Genomic DNA, 18,018 nt, shown 5'->3' with positions numbered 1-18,018 from the left:
GCACTTAGTGCCTGGCACATAAATCAAATTTAATAAATTATTTAATCTAACCTAATTGGAAATGTAAAAGTACAGAAATCTGCTTATAACACAAACCACACGATCACAGAACTCAATCTGGAAGGAACCTCAGGTCATTTAATCTAATCCTGTCATTTTTTTTTGGCTGAATCTTTTTTTTTTCTTTGGGCTAGGCAATGCGGTTAAGTGACTTGCCCAGGGTCCCACAGCAAGTAACTGTTATGTGTCTGAGGCTGCATCTGAACTCAGGTCCTCCTGAATCCAGGGCCAGTGCTCTATCCACTGCGCCACCTAGCTGCCCCTAACCCCTTCATTTCACAGATAAAGAAACTGAGGCCTAAAGAAGTTGAGTGACTTGCCCAATTACTCAGGTAAATCTCAGAGGGAAAACTGAACAAAGTCACTTGTTCTTTTCAATGTACCACAATGAAAAAAAAAGATCTAGTTTCTAGAATGTATATTTTTATGTGACACATTTTTGAGGGTCTCACTAGATAAAAGCTAAATTTTTTTCATTATAGATTTTCTAAAAATTCTATCAATTTTCTAAAAGATAGTGATTAACAAAGAAGAATTACATGAATTAAATTTAACAACTTTCAGTGAACAGCCTGACCTAAATACATTGCCTAAAAAAAATGACTAGAGTCTTAGGAGATTATTTTGAAATAAGACATAAGATTAAGTCAAATTTATGAGGTTTTATAAGGATACCTCCTGAGCATGAAGAACCTGAGATCCTATCACAGTTTAGAACTAAAGGGACTCTGCAGGTCATCTAAGCTGACCTCTCATTTGTCACATGAGGCAGCTAAAGGCCAGAATTAAAGTAATTCCCGCAAAGTTACACAGGTTAAAAGTGAGCTGGAACTCAAACTCAGATCCTCTAACTCCAAATGGAGAAGAGCTCTTTACCACAAAACCTGGCTTCTTTCAACCTGCAGAAATCCTAAGAGTGGAGTCTTCAACCTGCCTGAATAACTCACCCAAAAAAACATCAAAGGTTTCTCTGACTTACTGAACCACCACAAAAGTATGACTTATTGAAAAAGCTACCTCTGCAGGTAATGATGCACTGTATGACTCAATTTCCAGATACTTAAAATAGCTTAGGAAAATTGAGTCATATTGAATACCATCCTCTAACAAACATTACATTGACAATTTCTGAAGATTAAGTATATCATGTGACTTCAAGTAATTAGTCAAAAGAAAATCTGAGAGATAACAACAGTGAAGCTGAACCAGCTTTGCTGCCCCGGCTCCCCAGTTCAACCTGAAACTTTAAAAAATTGGCTTTTTTGGTGTTTGATGGGGATTAAGGATGGTGGATGAATATATAAATGGCCTACTATTTCATATGAGGGCAGGGGCTGTTTCTGTGTTTTTGCCTTTCTTTTGGTCCCCAGGCTTAGCACAGTGCCTGGTCTATGACAGTAAGTGTTTGATAAATGCCTGGTGGTCCATTCTGTATTTTAGTTTGAAGTTTGTTTCTGTTTACCGCTTTGCTTCCCCCACCCCCTTCTTCTCTCCTTGTAAAGAATCCTAGAAACTTTGCCGAAAAGACACAGTTTGCTGGATGAATAATTAGATTTATAAGCATTCCTCAAATAGATGGAATTCAGTCTTGGGAGAATCCATTAATATCTCAAATTAATATGACACTTTGTAGCCTATAAACAAAACAATTCACAACTGGTGACTCAATAGATAAAGGGCTGTACCTGGAAGACATGAATTCAAACCTGGCATCAGATACTTAACTAGCTGTGTGACCTTGGGCACGTTGACTTCTGTCTACCTCATTTTTCTCATGTGCAAAATGGGGTTATGAATAATAGCGCCTACCTTAAAGGGTTGTGTGAAGATAAAATGAGATATCTGTAAAGTGCTTTGTAAACCTTACAGCACTATAGAAATGCTAGCACTATTATTATATTACTGAAGATATTGATAAGAAATAAGCTTTAAGTTTGGTGGGGTTTTTTTAATAAGTGGTTCCTGAAGTACTGAATTGTCTAGGTGGAAAAAAAGAAAATGGTTTACAATGAGATTTTTGGAGTTTGCTTTAGCAATGCCCTATTGTCATTGAAATAACTCTAGGTCTCCTCAAATTAAGTGAGAAAAAAGGCAGGTAAATTGTTTCAGTACTTTAGACAGAATGAAAAATAAAACCATAAGGTATGTTAATGTCCAGGTAAAGGTACAAATATGAGACCATGAAAACACACTGTAGAAAATTATCCATGCAGATTAAAAAAACAAACAAACAACAAAACATTTCCTAATGAAGTCCACATAATAATCTGGTTCCTCTCATCTTCATGGGCACACACAAAGTACTACAAATAAATTCCATTTCTTCTTAAAGACATTTAAGAAACACAATCCTCTCTGAAAGCAAAATCAGTGCTGAGTCAAAGGCACTGAAGAATGTATGAAACAAAGTTTTATCTTTAAGGCCATCTGGCAAAATTATATATTTTTGGTCACAAGGTAGCTTTTACTTAGGAGAAGCATAAAAGTATTACCCCAGTGTTTATTTCCATGGGTTGTTTTAAGTGGTCCAATCACTGCCTATTAGTTATTTTCAACATTCCACACCCACTTAGTTCAGTGAGACAAGCTGCTTAATACAAACAACATGAGGCTAATACTGTACTTTGAAAGCCAGGGATGAAAAGGAGGGAATAAAAAAAAAATATTAATGTTAGGAACGCCTTCAAAAATGTTTTAAAAAGAAAAGAAAAAGAATTAGATCATGATTATGTCAACACAAAAGCAATCTACATTTGATACCAAAGGTTAACTCTGGCAAGAAAATTAAAGCTAAGGGTAACGAGTATATTTTTGTGTGTGTGTGTGTGTGTGTTTGTATGTGTGTGTGTGTGTGTGTGTGTGTGCCCGCTGTGTTCAATTACATGCATAAACTCTCAGCAACTTTTAAAAAAATGTTTTTGAGGATATTGCAACATCTGCAAAAACAGCTCCTGATGGTTCTTAAAATGACATTTTTTCATACAATCAACATTTCATTTACTAACAAGTTCCTCATATGAATTAGTCATTCAACTACAGTAAAACTTTTTGCTGATGTTGGAAGTTTAAAAACCTACCACTGCAAAGAGCCCTAGACTGTAGATCTGGGTTTATACTGCCTCTGATATTCATTCATTCGCTATGTGATCAAGTCACTTTATTTCTCTGTGAAATGGGCCCACCTCAAAAGATCATTCAATCAACTTTGCCTCTCTTAAGCACCTACTAATGTGCCAAGCACTGTACTAGCCCCCAGGCCTGGGGATGAAAATACAAAGAATGAGAAAAGCTTGCTAAATTTTACCATGCTACCTAACAGCGTATGATAGCAGAAATCTGATCAAGTTTGTCACTAGCTTTATTTATCAACGTCTTCACCTTACCCAGGTCGTGCCAGCTGTCTTGCCTAAAGCTCATACCCTGGAGATTTTAACCCTTTCATCTCAGGAACATCCTCTCTTCCCCTCCAGATTTGAAATCAGGATCAAATCAACTCTGCTGATTCTCCTGAAAACGGGGCAGGGGTGGTATGTGGATGCATTTCCCTAAGGCCACATCCACCATGCCAGGAAATTTCAGAGTGCCCATCCCCGGGCACCATTCTCCTACTTCACCATCCAAATGAATGTAAGCTCCTTGAGCGCAGGCATATATACAAAAGGCTTAATAAATGCTTTTTCATTCATTCATGGTACAGCATATTCTAGTCCCTGTTATAATGAACTATTACACTGGCCTTCCGTTTGGGAATGGATGTAGGAACAAAGAAATAATAAGACAATAATACTTCAAAATTATGCAAACAATTAACCTGAGAGAAAAAAAATGTCAATATTATTCCTAAATTTTATTTTCTTTTATTCTACTCTTGGTATGCTAAGATCAGAAATATCCCCAACAAATTTAAAAACCACCCTTATTAATGTTAAACTGAGTAACAAATTTACTCTGAATTAAATGATCCTAAACATGCAGAAAGGTAATGAAAAGTACAAGACTACAAAAGCAGCACACAGAAATTAGGGCTGTGTCAATAATGCTGACAGAGCAAGACAGGGGACCGAGACAATGACAGAAAATCTAGAGGTAGAGGAACCGTGTTCCTGTTACTTTTTTCAACTGTGTTCCACTCTTCATGTCCCCATTTGGGGTTTTCTTAGCAAAGATGCTTAAGTGGTTTGCCATTTCCTTGTCCAGCTCATTTGACAGATAAGGAAACTGAGGTAAACGGGCTTGAGTGACTGGCCCAGGGCCACACAGTTAATAAGTGTGTGAGGTTGGAAGAGGAGTCTTTCTGACTCCAGGTCTAGCATTCTATCCACTATGCCACCTAACTGCCTGTAGGGGAAACCATACTACCTGAAATATCTGGATAACTGAAACAAAAGCATTTGTTTTTCTGTTGATTAAATAGCAAGCTAGCATTTACACAGTACTTTTAAGTTTTGCCCTTTACAGGGGCAGATAAGTGGCACAGTGGAGGTATCGATGGGCCTGGAATTAGGAAGAGCTGAGTTCAAATCCAACAAGTCAAATATGCCTCAGCTTCCTCATCTGCAAAATGAACTGAAGAGAGAAATGGCAAACCACTCTAGTATCTTTGCCAAGAAAACCCAAATAGGCTCACAAAGAGCCATGACTAAAATGACTGAACAACAACAATTACATGTGCTATCTCATTTCATCTTCAAACAACCCTTCAAGGTAGGTGCTAGTATCATCCCCATTTCACAGATGAGGAAACCAAGGCTGAGAGAGGTTAAGTAACTTGTCCAAGGGTCACAAAGCTAGTTAAGTGTCTGAGGCAGGATTAGAACTCAGGTCTTCCTGACTCCAGGTCCAACATGCTATGCCCTGAACTACACCCTCCCATACATTTATATATACATACATGTGTATATATACACCTACACAAACATATGTGTACATATACATATATATAAGCTATAAGCACATAATGATCGAATGTAGTAGTTTAAAAAAATCCACCTGTGCAAAGTCCTAAATCTGGGGTTCTGCTTTAGTACTCCCCACTTTGAATACCGAGACCAGTACTCAATAGTGACATCAATATTTGGTTTCATAACAATTCTGGTCTTTGATATATCCAAAGTTAAGCCTTCCTCAAAATTGAGAGATGGATAAAGAAAACAAAACTTCTCCAATGTGAAGAACCCACCATTATTCACTGGGAAAGTAAGAGGGGGAAAAATGCAAAGTCAAGTAAGAGCTTCCCTGCAGTAACTGATATTTTATATGAAGAGTAATCATTAATATTTTTCTTCTAGACAGAAATGTGTTCCAGTGAAAACATGGAATTAGTACAATGTGGATTAATGACTGGGGGTAGAGAAAAAAAACTTTTATCAGAGAGAATACAGAAATTTGCCTTCTGAATGCTGTAGATAACCAAATTATTACAAGTATTTAACTATTTTAGCTCTGCCTAATCAGTACACAACCACACCAAAGTTTAGCATGGGTGTACTCACACACAAATATCCAAACCAAATATTCTGAACTTTTGAAAAAAATTAAGTTCAAGTTTTGGTATAAAGTGTGGTGTACTTGTGAATAGTTAAATCTGAATTTATTTATTTCAATGCAAAAGGATATTCAGGATACAGCACACTAATATTTCATTACTAAGTCTAGTTCTCTGTGCTACCTTTTAAAGTTCTGGGATTGGTGGACAGAACATGTCGCTGAATTTCTGGAATGTCTGGCATCATAACAATTTCAGCTTTCTTTGGAAATCTTTGTGCTGAATATTAAGTTTTGTTTTTAGAGGTCAACACAAATTAATGTTTACATTAAAAAGACAGCAAGCTGAATGATTACACCTAATAAAACTAGGGAATAGTGTGTTTTATAGTAACAGTAAAAAATGATTTCAATTACAATGTGTAACAAGTTCCTTGGGCCATAATCTGCACCTTTTATATAAATACATCTAATATATGGGCAGCTAGGTGGCACAGTGGATAGAATGCTGGCAGGAAGAGTTGAGTTGAATCCAGCCTGAGACACTAGCTGTGTGACTCTGGGAAAGTCACTTAACCCTGTTTGCCTCAATTTCCTCAAATGTAAAATGAGGATAATAATAGCACCCACCTCTCAAAGTTGAAGTGAGAAAGAAATGAGATAGTAATTGTGAAGTCCTTAGTACAGTGCTAGGAAGACAGCAGATTCCATATAAATTGTAAATATTATTAAACAGATAATCAATTCAATTCCAACATTTCCTAAACACCTAGTCTGGAGAATTAAGGAAGGAGGGCGGTAATAAAGTTTAAATCAAGTCCCCACTTGGAGTTCATGGTTTAGTAAGTAAAAAAGTTAACTGTAATTGAACAATTTTAATTTTTCAGAATATTACCAAAATTTTCATCATTTCACTATTATTACTAATGCAAAAAAAAAGTAATAATATGGTCAAAAGCTACAAAAGTATATAGTGACCACTAGAAAAACTCAAAAGAAAAAACCAAACCGGGACATCCATGCTCCAAGTTTTGTCAACCATACTGTCACTATCTCCTAAATGGACTACCCCCCAGATGGCCCTATCAATGATAAACGGTTTACCTGCGCCTATTTTCAATAAGATAAATACCTAGGTAAAGGAGGGACTGAACAGAGTTGTTTACATAACCCCGATTGCAAAACCCGTCTCCTCATTTAGCCAACATGACATTATTAGGACAAGAAGCCCTTTTTGGAAAAGGACCATTTGTGAGTCAAAGTTCCACCAAATAATCAGATCCTGTGACTTTTTCCAACATAATTCAACGTATACGCCAAAGAGAGCAGTCATTTCCCTTACGTTTTATCCGAGGCACCGAAAAATGTGGCAATAACAAAATGGGAAAAGTACCCAGACACGAAGGACGCTGACTTGCGTCGTGTTTCATTTTAGTTTTCCTCTCTTTATGCAAGCTGCAAACTTTGGAAGCCCAACATTTGGGGCATTGGTCTGGGGTGCCCGGGGCAAGCGGCTGCTTAAGAGCCTCGGGCACCGGGGTGGGGTGGGGAAGGGGGGAGTGGTCCCGCGCGCCCCCAGGGCTCCAGCCCCGGGGAATGACGTTCCCGGCCCGCTCCCGGGGACTTTAGCCTTCCTCCCTTCCCCCTTCCCCTTCCTTTTCCCTTCTAGGGCGGAGAGGAAACTAACACTCAGGTGAAAACTTTCCAGGGCAGGAGAGGCCTCCTTCCCCACCTTGGGGAGGGGGCGCAGCTCTTCTGCTCCCTCCTCTTTCAGGGGCGCCCTTGAACTCCCCCCTCGGCCAGGCACCGCCGGACCCCGAACCCCCGGGACACCGCCCCCCTGGGGAGGGGGGAGTGCTGGGGGGAAGGGGTGTCAGCGTGGCTCCCCGCTAGGGGAAGCCGCCCCGGCCCCGTCCTCCTCCCCTTCCCCTTCCCCCTTCCCCCTCCCCCTCCCTGGGCCGGGCCCTCGCGGGGTCTGGCCGGCGTCCTGTCCCCCGGCCCGGCTCGCGCGGCCCCGCCTCACCTTGGTCGCCATGGCTGGAGGGCGGCTCCTCCGGCCCGGGACTGACCCGGCTGCTCCGCTCGCTCCCGGGCTGGACTCGGCCGAGGCCGGCTCCCGGAGGGGGCCGCTGGGGCGGCTAGGGCTGGGCCGCGGCGCTCCGGGGGCGGCGGCCGCTCCTGCTGCTGCTGCTTCTCCTGCGCTGCCGCTGCCGCCTCCGCCTCCGGGGCCCCGAGCGCTCGGGCGGCGCTAACTCAGCCGCAGGAGCCCGGCGGCCGCTTCATTTAATGCATGGCACCGAGCGAGCCCGGCTGCGGGCCGCGCGCTGCCGGCCTCTCCCGGCTCTCCCGCGGTGCGCGCCCGGCTGCCGCGGCTGCGGTGCTCTGAACTTCTTCCTCTCTTTCCCTTCCCTGCCCTCCGCCCTCCGCCCGCCCCCCTCCTCTTCCTCCTAGTCCTCCTTCTCCTCCTTCTCCTCCTTCTCCTCCTTCTCCTCCTTCTCCTCCTCCTCCTCCTCCTCCAGCCGCAGCAGCCGGCGGCGGTCCTTCCTCCCTCCTCCTTTTCCTCCTCCTCCTCTCCCTCCCTCCCCCGGACGCTCTGCGCGCTTTGTTCCTGCTCTGCCTGCGGGAGCTCGCTGGGTGCGCAGGTCAACCCGCTCGGGAGCCGCTCGTTACACGTCCGGTCCGCGTCGTGTCATGGGGCCCCAGCGCTGGCCAGAGGAGTCGGCGAGCGTCCGGCAAGAGCTTGGGGCCTCCCGAAGTCCGGCCGCGGCGTTTGTGGAGCGCCTGCTGTGTGCCAGGCACTGTGTCGGGCAGCGAGCGAGGCGAAAGCGCTGTCCCTGCCCTCAGGGTGCTCACCTTCTAATAAGAAAGTCAAACATGTATTAAATGCCTGCTATGTGCCAGGCACCATGCCGGGCAGCGAGAGAGGCAAAAGCGCTGTCCCTACCCTCAGGGGGCTCACCTTCTAGTCAGAAAGTCAGTAAACACGTATACAATGCCGGCTATGTGCCAGGCACTGTGCTGAGCACCAAGAGAGGCAAAAGCGTTGTCCCTGCCTTCAGGGGGCTCACCTTCTAATAAGAAAGTAAATAAACATGTATTAAATGCCTGCTATGTGCCAGGCACTGTGCTGGGCAGTGAGAGAGGCAATAGCTCTGTCCCTGCCCTCAGAGACTTTAGCTTCTAATGAGCAAGTCAATAGTTAATAAATACTTATTAAATACCTACTGTGAAATGGAGAAGAATGTGGCAAACTACTCCAGTATCCTTGCTAAGAAAACCCCAAAGGGGGTGACACAAAGAGTTGGACAGGACTGAAAAACAACTCAACAACAACAAAAAGTGCCAGGCATTGTGCTGAACACCAAAAGAGACCCCCTCAAGAAGCTCTCACTCTAATAGGTCAGTTTGCTGTTCAACAAGGGGGATCAGGAAAGGCTTCCTGTGAAAGGTGGAATTTCAGCTGGGACTTGAAGGAAGCCGAGGAATTGACCAGTTTACCACCCCACCCCCCAGCCACTCATCAGATGTTAAATCAGATTTGTGATCTGCAGCCTCAGCCCTGGTCAGGAGTCAAACAAGCCTGTATTGTGCCCTCCCCTTTTCCTACAATCCGTGCACAAGCATTTATTAAGCACTTCCTCTGTGCCAGGTACAGCATGTGCTGGGAATACAATGAGATAAAAACACCATCTCTGCTCTCAAGGAGATCACACTCTTGACAGGGAAGAGAACAAGCAAATTATGTACAAATGGATACAGGCTTGTTTAGATATGGGTTTACAGATTTAATTTTCCAACCCATAAGGATCCTGAATGAGGGGCATGCAGCTAGGTGAGATAGTGGATAGAATGTCAAATGTAGGAGTTAAGAAGGGGGCAGTTAGATGGTGAAGTGGATAGAGCACTGGCCCTGAAGTCAGGAGGACCTGTGTACAAATCCGGCCTCAGATCAAGCACTTGACATTTAACTAGCTGTGTGACCCTGGGCAAGTCGCTTAACCACAATTGCCAAATAAATTAAAAAAAAAAAAGAGGGGCAGCTAGGTAGTGCAGTGGAAAGAGATCCAGGCTTGGAGTCAAGAGGACCTGAGTTCAAATCTGTCCTTAGACACTTACTAGCTGTGTGACCCTAGGCAAGTCACTTAAGCCCAATTGCCTCACCAAGCAAAAAAAAAAAAAAAGTTAAGAAGACCTGAGTTCCAATTCTGCTTTAGATGCTTATTAGCCAAGTGACCCTGGACTAGTCATTTAACCTCTCTCTACCTCAGTTGTCTCACTGCCCATATAGGGATAATATTAGCACTTACGTCATGTTCCCTGAAAGAGTTGTTGTGAGGCTCAGATGAGATAACATGTAAGCATTTTGCAAATCTTAAAATTTTATACAAATCCTAGCTCTTATTATTGATATATTTTCTTGGGCTGGGCTTTTAATCAGTCAAATGGGGTCTTTTGCTCCACATGGGTGGGTCTCTTCCTGGTAAGGGTTCCATGCACAGTGTGGAGTTCCTACAATGGATAAATTAGGGTTGGACTTGGATTCAGATAGACCTGGGTTCAAATCCAAGAGCAAGCAATAATAAGTATTCGGTTTTGTTATTTGGTTGTTTTTCAGTTGTGTCTAACTCTTGGTGACCCCATTTGGGGTTTTCTTGGCAAAGATACTGGAAGTGGTTTGCCATTTCCATCTCCAACCCATTTTACAGATGAGGAAACTGAGGCTAGTAGGGTTAAGTGACTTGCCCAGAGTCACACAGCTAGTAAATGTCAGAGGCCAGATTTGAACTCAAGACAATGAGTCTTCCTAACTCCAGGAGACCTGGGTTTAAATGCAGTGATAAGTAATGGGATTCTGATGGGCCCAGGTCTCTTAGTACAAAGGGAGTCTGGTTCCCCTCCTACTTTTTATGACCTGCTGTGACCCTAGTTGTGGAACGAGTTGGTGGTAAGGCCCAGGGCTTTAGAGGGTCAAGATACTTGGGTAACTTTGCTGACCCCTGAAAAATCACTGAGCTGTTAACTTCACAATAGCTCAGTTTTCTGGGAGAGCTTAACCCATGAAAATTATGAAATAAGAGCCTAAAATGGAAATGAAAGGTTGAATATGTTTCATTATTTTGATAAATGAAACTTTTTTTTCCTCTTTCAAATGTGTAATTTTATTAATAGAGGAAAGACTTAAACTGAAGAGAATTACCAACATGCTATTTTCTATGAAATGAAAGATAAGTTTAGGAAATAACTCATTTGGTGTTATAGGGTCTGGTACTTTTTGTGTGTGTCGTGGAAGGGTTATATGTTAATGTTTTTAAAAATTGGATTATAGATTTGGAACTGGCAGAGACTTTAGAGGTCGTCTGGTTCAATTATTCTGATCACTCCCCAACTGTTTGTGCCTGCCTCTTCAAAATTACCTTGTATTTATTGTGTATGGTGCCCTGCCCTTCAAAATTACCTTGTATTTATTGTATAAGATGCCTGCCCCTTCCAAATTATCCTGTATTTATTGTATAATATATATTTTGTAGATAACTCTGTCTATGTCTCTCTCTGTCTCTCTCTGTTTCTGTCTCTCTGTCTCTGTCTCTCTCCCTATCTCCTCCTATAGAGTGTAAACTCCTTGAGGGCAGGCACTATTTCACTTTTATCTTTGTACTCCCAGAGCCTACAACAGTGCCTGGCGTGGAATAACTTGTTGATGGTTTGATTGAGCTTCCTCATTTTACACTTGAGGAAACTGAGGCCTCAGAGAAGTTTAGTGACTTGCCCAGTCCCCAAGTAACTGGTGGAGCTTATGAGAGCTAAGGCCCTCTGATAACTAAATCTTATTACTCAAATTTCACTGATTATTATTACACAAATTATTTCACTGTTTTTAACTTAAATTACAAAAGCTAACCAACATGTTTACTACTATTTACATTTAAAGTGAATTTCCACCCATAATCAGGCTATCAGCAAGCTTTTATTCACTAATGCCTATGTGCCAGGCACTGAGTTATCCCTGGGAGTACAAAGAGAGCCCCCAGACAGTCCCCATATTGGAGGAGCTCACATTCTAATGGGGGAAGGAGACAACTTGGAAACATCCTGTCCATACAAGATATATTTAAGGTAAATTAAAGATAATCTCAGAGGGAGGTCACTAGTTGGTCAGTGAGGGGCACTTGGAAAGGTCTCTTGCAGTAATTCATTCCTTCTTTCTTCCTTAATCCTTACTTCATATAAGTCAAATAGTTATGTGTGATCAGACTAGCAACCCTCAAACTTTCCACGACTAGAAAATACTTTTAATATATAATTACCTTTTACTAATTTGTGTTCTCCAGAATAGATCGTGCTCAACGGCATTTTCTGAAACAAAAGGACAGAAGACTCTGTAATGTATTTCAGGTTGTTCAACAGTACATATCGACATGCTGTATTCTATGCTGCCAGGCCACTTGGAATTTTGGACCTCTGCTAACTCTACTGCAGAATTAATTACTTGGTAGATTTCCAATCACCAGAACTTAGACCCTGCCTCTGGGACCCTAGGCTCTGATACTTTGTCTTTCTTGGAATCTGGCCACCATGACTCTTCCTGGTTATTTCCAAACATTCTTCTGTTAACATCTTCCCCCACTGCCTTCTAGCTTCACTTTATGTGTTATCTTTTCCATTAGAATGTATGCTTCTTGAGAACAGGGACTGTCTTGTTAGCTTATATTTGTATCTTTAGCGCTTAGCATGATGCCTAGCATATACTAAAGTGCTTAATAAATACTTTTTCCATTTGTCCATCCATTCATATTTCCTCTGCCATGCCTTTCAGCATCCTTATCGTCCTTCAAGGCTCAAGTTTAGATGTCACCTCCTCTATGAAATCTTCCCTGATCCCCTCAGTACTTTTCCCCCCACCCCCTTCACATTACCTGGTATCTGTCAATCACAAAAATGGATCAAAGGAAAAGAAGGTGAACTGGTCAAGTGACATCAATGAGGAATGGCAAGTGGGCAGCCAGAGGGCTTCAGTGGTAACCTTGAGGTGTCTGGAGGAAGCAAGAAAGACCTTGGGGTAACAAGCTGGGAGGGCCCTACCCCTGTGATGAACTTCTGGGAGATTCTGGACAAGAGCAGTACAGGATAGGTGAGCGTGTATGGATTGGAAATTACAGGTTTAGAAGGAACAATTCAAATGAGATCCAAGTTTCATTGGAATGTATGTCGCATTCTCCCCCACTAATAATGATAACTGGCATTTATATAGTCCTTTAAGGTTTGTAAAATACTTTATATGCAACATCATTTTTTTATTCTCATAATAACAATACAGATGAGGAACCTAAGGCTCATGGAGGTTCATTGACTTGTCCAGGGTCATCTAGTTAGGAAGTGTTGAAGCAGGGTTTAATATAGGAGACAAAGATATCAGAACTGAGCTAGTAGCAAAATATCTGGAGTCAGAAAGACTTAAATTTCAATCTAGCCACTAACATTGGCTATGTGACTGGCTGTGCACAAGTCACTTAACCTCTGTTTGCCTCAGTTTCCTCAAGTGTAAAATGGGGGATAATAATAAGCACCTACCTTGATTATGAGAATCAAATGAGATATTTGCAAAAAAAAAAAAAGCGTGTGGCACATAGTAGATGCTATATAAATGTTTATTCCCCTTCCTTCTTGAAAGAAGAGGAAAATCCTGAAAGTGGGGATGAGGAGGATACATTACTGTATGAATAAACAGAGCTGAGTGGTGATTTGGGGAACAATTAGTAGTAAATTTGGCTATAACAAAGTATGGGAAAGGAGTAACATGAAATAGAGTCGTCAAGGGGGTAAAGGTATCAGGCTACGGTGGGCCTTAAATGCCAGGATAAAGAGATTGTATTTTGCGTAGCCAATGAAGGTTAGCAATAAAGGTTTTAGAATAGGGAGTAACATGGTCTGATCCATACATATGATTTGGGCAGCTCAGTAAAGGATGGATTGGAGGAGGGAAATACTAAAAGCTGGGAGCCTAGCTAAGAGGCTGCTAAAATAGTCCATGTGAGAGCAAATGAGGGTCCTAACCATGGTAGTGGCTTTGTACATACAGTGAGAAGGAGGCATATACCTACATTGGTACATATAGTGGGAAGGAAGCACGTGTGACAAATGTTATAGAGTTAGAATTAGTAGGAGTTGGCAATGATTGGGTGTGGGGAATGAGAGAGAGAAAAAAAATCTAAGATAATTCATTTCTCTAGCCACTGGACCACACAAAACGTGAAGTCTGGGGAAGTTCCTCTAGTTCGCTACACCCTAAATATAGGCTTTTACATAAAACATTTGCCTTTTAGCAAAGCCCTTAGTATTTGAACCCAAGAAAATGAGTTGGGGGCAGCAATTTCCGGTTTTGTGGTGGGCTGATGAGGAAGATAACTTAGGGCACTCCTTCAAACAGGAAGGTCTGGCTCTTTCACCCAATACATCAACTTGACATGGCATATGTGTCCTTTTGCCTGAAAAATGACCAATTGTGATGCAAGGGAGGAAACAAGCATTTATTAAGCACCTACTATGTGCCAGGGACTGGGCTAGGCTCTTAACAAATATTATCCCACTTGATGGCTTAGCACCCATGTAGGCAGAGATAAAAAGTCCTATATATGATCAATGGTGTTTTTTTTCTATATTCATAAAAAAACCTTTCTTTGGTTCATAGCAGGAACCTGGCAGGTCAAAAATGACAATGTTGTCCTTTTTAAAAGTATGAGGAAAGCCATGTATCTTTCCTTCTGTCTATTCTGAAAGCATCAGAACTGGTTGATTTAAGTCACTCAGACTCTCATTCCTCTTCTATTTTAAATCAGATTGGCAAGGCAACAACACACTTTGGATAAATCTAAAAAATCGGGGGCCAAATTTTATAATTTATAGCAGGAGAATTTAAAAGAGAGAGAGAGAGAGAGAGAGAGAGAGAGACAATTTTTCCATACCCCAACCTAGGCAAAATATCTGAATTCTGACTTCTACAGAAACAGGGGCTTGTCTGAAAAATATCTGATGGTGAAAACGTCTCCAGAATAAGTAAGGTCCAAACTCCTTATCCTAGTGTTCAACATTCTTCATATAATGGTACCAACATTATCTCATTATCTAAGTGACAGAGTAGGTAGAACACTGGACCTGGAGTCAGGAAGACCTCAGTTCAGATCCAGCCTCAAATACTTCCTAGCAATATAACCCTGGTTAAATCACTTAACCTCAGTTTCCTCAACTGTAAAACGGGGGTAAGAACAGCCCCCATCTCATAGGGTTATTGTGAGGATAAAGCAAGATAGTGTTTGTAAAGTGCCTGGCACATAGTAGGTGCTATAAAAATGTTTATTTCTTCCCCCAACTCCATTATCTTTACATGAACCCTTGGTTCCTGTCAAGTTGGTCTACATGCTTTCCCCTAAATATACCATAAATAGATATTCTTTCTCCCAATGTGTTGCCTATTCTTCTAGAAAATAGTTTTTTTTTTTTGTCTGCATATAAATCCTATCCATCCTTTAGAGCATAGCTCAAAAAAACTGATTCTTCATGAAACTTACTTTGGATCATTTTTTTAACATTTTAGAGTATTTTAAAATGAAATTTTACATTTTCAATGAACAAAAAAATTGCCCCCCAATCCCCACCATTGAAAAAAAGAAAGGAAAACAAATTCTCATAACAAATATGCATAATGAAAAAAAAATTCCTGAATTGATTATTTCCAAAATATATAAGTTTCCTTCTGTACCTTGAGCCTATCATCTCTCTTGTCAGGAAGTGGGTAGTGTCTTTCATCTTTAGTCCTCTGGAATTATGGTTGGTCATGGCATTTATCAAAATTCTTGAAGATTTCAAAGTTGTTTATTTTTACAGTGGTATTATTGCATAAATTGTTTTCAAGTTTCTTCATACATCCCTCTGCATCAGTTCATACAAGTCTTCCCAAGTTTCTCTTAAACTGTCCCCTTTATCATTTCTTATGGCACAATTGTATTCCATTACATTAATGTATCCTAATTTGTTCAGCCATCAGGAACTCTACTTTGAGCCCATTAGCACATAGCATTCTCTTCATTCTCTGAACTCATAGCACTTAGTATCTGTAGCATTCTGTCAGCACTGTGACTAGAGTAAACATTATTATTTTATGGGGGGGGGGTAATGGAGAGATTTAAGGAGGAGGAAGAGCCATGGCTGCTGCAGTGGATAATTAGGCTGGATGAAACTATGGTACATTTTGGTGGAGCTGATTATATTGCAGAGCCAGATTCAGACTCACATATGCCTCTGGGACTTGGGAAGGGTAATGACTGCTATGTCTGCATTGCCTGCAAGTCAGGCAGCCAGGGAATCGCAGTCCTGTGTCTGTGTTTTCCCTCCCACTCAGATATCCTGTGCACTTTAGTTACATTTGGTGCCTTTGCTAACGGCTCAGAGTCTGTTGCTGTTGTCCAGTCCAGGTGAGTCTGTGACGAGCAGGCCATTCAGACATAGCCTAGGCTGCATATCTTTTTTTTTTTTTTTCCCTTTGCTGCATTTCTGAGAAGGCAATGCCGATGGCTCTGCCTCGACACCCTGGGGATATGGTTGAAAGCTCCAGAGGTAGCTCATTTAATTGGCACTTTAAACAAATTGGCTCAGGACATCTTTTATGTTATTGTCATACGTTGTTATTTTTTTTGGCAAAAATTATTTTTATTTTGACATCTGAATAAGTGTTGACTCCTTGGGAAATGGCCTTTGGCATCTTTTCCAACTTATTCATCAGCTTGTTGCACTGTATCTTTCTCAGAAACATAGATGCCATCTAAAAATTTTCTGATATCCTTGTTTTTGACTGTGGTGGCCTGTTGAATCAAGGCAGCTGAGTCTGATACAAGTTCAATATCATTTCTTTCAAGAATTAACTCATCTTTTTGGGCTGGAGAAACAGCACAAGCAACACCTGGTCTCATGTGCACTCTTTGGATATATTTTTCACCCCAAAAATTTCTGATTTCGACAAGTGAGCCATTCTCTTGAATAACAACATTGATGGGGAAGTGAGCATACACAGACCTCATCTTGTAACAAAAACCCAGGGTAACACCTTTGATCATGTTTTGTACATGACTACAGATTGTGCGTACAGTTGCAAGTTCTTTTCGATTTCCCTACCACTTGTCTACCTGGAGCCTTTTTTTTCTTCTTTCCAAGGAAACTGAGCTCAACATTGATATGGTTGAAATCCCTGCATAGGATTCCTCTGGGCCCCTTCACAATAACTGTCCAACCCTTAAGAGAGATGTCAACATTGTCTAGGATGTCGATGGTCTGATTGCTTAGAATGGTCTCCATTCTGGTAGTGAATGGGCCAAAGTTATACATTGTTATTTAAGGCCTGAATTGATGTCTAACTTTTAAAAAAGTGTCTTTTTTTTTTTTTTAGTTAGGCAATGGGGTTAAGTGACTTGCCCAGGGTCACACAGCTAGTAAGTGTTGTGTCTGAGGCTGGATTTGAACTCAGGTCCTCCTGAATCCAGGGCCGGTGCTCTATCCACTGTGCCACCTAGCTGCCCCCCCCCTTTTTTTTAAGCCATCTCATGCATACATAAACAAGGAATGAACAGGAAAGGTACAGTGATGATGGTGGATAATGCAGCATTGGTACTATTAAATTTTTTTAAAAATTTATATCTTGAATGTAATGGAATACTATTGTGCTATAAGAAATGATGAATAAGCAGACTTCAGAAAAACCTGGAAAGACTTGTATGGACTGATGGTGAGTGAAGTGAGCAGAACTAGGAGAACGTTGTACACGGAAACAGCCACATTCTGCGATGACTAACTTTGATAGACTTAGTTCTTCTCAGTAATGCAAGGTTCTAAGACATCTCTAAAAGTCTCATGATGGAAAATGCTATCCACATCCAGAGAAAGAACTATGGAGTTGGAATGAAGATCAAAGCATACTATTTGCTCTTTTGTTTTGTTTTGTTTCTTCTTTCTTGTGGTTCCTCCTATTGGTTCTAATTCTTCTTTACAACATGACTAATGTGAAAATATGTTTAATAGGAATGTATATGTAGAGCCTATATCAGATTGCATGCCGTCTTGGGGAGAGAAGTCAGGAGGGAGAAGGAGAAAAAAAAAATTTGTAAAAAAAAAAATTTATGTCTTTATTTTTTATATTGGTTAGATTTGTCATTGTATCCTCCCCTTCTTTCCTCCCAGACAGCCATCTATTATGATATTTTTTAAAGGAAAAAGAAGGAAAAAATTCAACAAAACATATATATATGTGTGTGTGTGTGTATATATATATATGTATATACATATATATACATATGTATATACCTAACATATATATATATATATACAATGTTTTATACTCATGGACCCGCCCCGCCCCAGCTTTGCAAAGGCGTAGAAAGGGAGATGTGTTCTTATATCTCTTTTTTTGGGTCAAGCTTGTTCTTTATAACT

General features: G+C 41.1%; 1 protein-coding gene and 1 pseudogene across 2 annotated transcripts in view; both read right to left on the bottom strand.

Moving 5' to 3' along the window:
* The window catches only part of LOC114031478 (sorting nexin-9), a 131,230-nt gene extending 123,586 nt beyond the window's left edge, over positions 1–7,644 (bottom strand). For both annotated transcript variants that reach the window (XM_027846561.1, XM_027846562.1), the window contains exon 1: positions 7,568–7,644. In XM_027846561.1, coding sequence (XP_027702362.1) covers positions 7,568–7,579 — 12 coding nt within the window. In that variant the 5' untranslated portion in view covers positions 7,580–7,644. The remainder of the gene's footprint in view (positions 1–7,567) is intronic.
* Positions 7,645–16,307: 8,663 nt separating this feature from the next.
* On the bottom strand, positions 16,308–16,887 carry LOC114031513 (annotated as a pseudogene).
* Between the last annotated feature and the right edge of the window lie 1,131 nt (positions 16,888–18,018).

The sequence above is a fragment of the Vombatus ursinus genome, unplaced genomic scaffold (assembly GCF_900497805.2).
Source record: "Vombatus ursinus unplaced genomic scaffold, bare-nosed wombat genome assembly UNPS02015175.1, whole genome shotgun sequence".
Taxonomy (NCBI): domain Eukaryota; kingdom Metazoa; phylum Chordata; class Mammalia; order Diprotodontia; family Vombatidae; genus Vombatus; species Vombatus ursinus.
Note: the sequence above shows the minus strand (reverse complement) of the source record. Positions and strands in the feature narration are given on the sequence as shown.